At 38.6% G+C, this 2,233-nt stretch overlaps 1 protein-coding gene across 1 annotated transcript in view; it reads right to left on the bottom strand.

Annotated features, from left to right (window-relative positions):
- mau2 (MAU2 sister chromatid cohesion factor) overlaps window positions 1-2,233 on the bottom strand; it is a 13,095-nt gene that overhangs the window by 9,356 nt on the left and 1,506 nt on the right. Inside the window, exons 4-7 of the mRNA XM_016540244.1 lie at window positions 1,409-1,427; window positions 1,209-1,341; window positions 1,078-1,105; window positions 183-338 (exon numbers count right to left, since the gene is read on the bottom strand). Coding sequence (XP_016395730.1) covers window positions 183-338; window positions 1,078-1,105; window positions 1,209-1,341; window positions 1,409-1,427 — 336 coding nt within the window. The remainder of the gene's footprint in view (window positions 1-182; window positions 339-1,077; window positions 1,106-1,208; window positions 1,342-1,408; window positions 1,428-2,233) is intronic.

A 2,233-nucleotide genomic window follows, 5' to 3' on the forward strand; every position in this document is an offset into this window, starting at 1 on the left:
CACACACACAGAGACACACACACACACACACACAGACAGACACACACACACACACACACACACAGACACACAAACAAACACAGACATACACACAGACACACACACACAGACGAGCTGATCAGGTCAAACACGCATATAACAGAACGATGAGCTCTAACGGAGGAGAAGCATGTGGCTCTCACCTGTCCGGCGTCCAGGTAATGCGTGACCTGCAGCACCAGGAAGAACACACGCAGCGACTCCTTCTGGATGGGGTTTCCCTGCCAGGTTTCCACGATCTGTCCGCAGAGAGTCAGGAGCGGATGAACCTCCTGCAGCTTGCGCTCCATCAGCAGCAGCTACAGACAGCAGAAGAGCAGATTCACACAGACTGAGCACTCACCGCACACCAGGAATAAATCATACATTTTAATACTCATTTTGAAACTTTTGTCATCTGACTGATTTTGTTATTTTAGTAAGCTGATACAAATACATCATCATGTGATGGAGAGCTTCTTTTGATATTTTTGAACTCGGCATCATCAAATTAGCTGATATTTGGGCTTTTGTTTTTTGTTTTTGCAAATCAGCAGGATTTTTTTCTTCCAGATGCAGGGCAAAACAGATGAACAACGAGTGCATTACGATTCAGCTTCAAACGCTGCCGTGGCATCATCACTGTTAGGATGTAACAATACTATGTAACAATAATACGATTTTTAGTTGTTTTTTTTTAGATATATATTGTGATATGATTTAATTAGCTGTACTAGAAAAGAATAATTATTTTAGAGTGTGAAATCTTTTCAGGGCTGCAAGATTTGGGACAAAAATTGTGTTCATACTTGTGTTAACGTCTTATAAGAACCGACTCGAACCTCTTTCAGTAACCATTAAAAACTCTTTCTACTTGTGTTTCATAGGTCACATTCTCCTTGTTTTTTTGACTGTAAAATATTAACTGTCATTGTTTTATTGTGATTATAATATTTAAAAAAATTTATTTCATAATATCACAATATTCTCAATAAGAAATACACTGTGAAATAAAAATAATTGTATTTATATTTACTTTATTAGTCAGATGTTACTCACCATGCCTTTGCTCAACAGGAAGAGAGCTCTGAGAAAACAACCAGAGTCACATCATCAACATCTCAAACATTCAGACATCATAGTATCAAATACATGTGATGTTATGAAATACTGAGCGGCGTGATCCATACCTGGTGTATTCAGATCCCACGACTCTGGCGTACTCAGCGCCGACCCCCAGCAGATCGCAGGCCGACACCAGGTCCTTCTCCAGCGTGTGCAGTTGCTGCAACAACATCCAGTGCATGCTATCATCATCATGTGCTCAGGTTTGACCAGAAGGACTGGTTTATTTGTGTCTGATTCTGTTACATTCAACACTTGCGCACACCAATATCGGACTTCATATTCTATAAGCAGAAATTAATGACTTTCTCATTTCTGTCCCATAAAGAGCTGTCAAATACAGTTTTTCTAAAATATGACAGTACAGAAGTAAAGGCAGTTATGAGTGCTACTGACTCTAATGATGTATTAACGAGTGTGTGTGTATATGAGTGTGTCTGTGTGTGTGTATATATATGAGTGTGTCTGTGTGTGTGAGAGTGTGTCTGTGTGTGTGTGTGTGTGTGAGAGTGTGTGTGTGTATATGTGTGAGAGAGTGTGTCTGTGTGTGTGTGTGTGTGTATGCATGTGCTTGAATGTGTGTGTGTGTGTTTTTGTGACAAATGAGGACATAAATTTGTATAATGAATGAGGTATGACATAGGTATTACAAGGAGAAGGTGACTTTTCAGGACATTACCCCATGTCCCCACTTTTCAAAACGCATATAAATCACACAGAATGGAGTGTATTGAAAATCTGAAATAGCACAAAGTTTCCTGTGAGGGGTAGGTTTAGGGGTAGGGTTGGATTTATTTTAATTAATTATATATATGCTCTGCCGTTCAATAGTTTGGGATCAGTAATGTAATGTGTTTTAATGAAGTCTCTTCTGCTCATCAAGGCTGCATTTATTTGACCAAAAATACAGAAAAGGCAGTAATATTGTGAAACATTATTACCATTTAAAATAATGGTTTTCTATGTGAATCTCTGTTAAACTGTAATTTATTTCTGTGATGCGCAGCTGTATTTTCAGCATCATTACTCCAGTCTTCAGTGTCACATGATCTTCAGAAGTCATTCTAATATGCTGATTTATTATCAGTGC

This window comes from Sinocyclocheilus rhinocerous, unplaced genomic scaffold (assembly GCF_001515625.1).
Source record: "Sinocyclocheilus rhinocerous isolate Xijiao unplaced genomic scaffold, SAMN03320098_v1.1 scaffold488, whole genome shotgun sequence".
In the NCBI taxonomy this organism is placed as follows: domain Eukaryota; kingdom Metazoa; phylum Chordata; class Actinopteri; order Cypriniformes; family Cyprinidae; genus Sinocyclocheilus; species Sinocyclocheilus rhinocerous.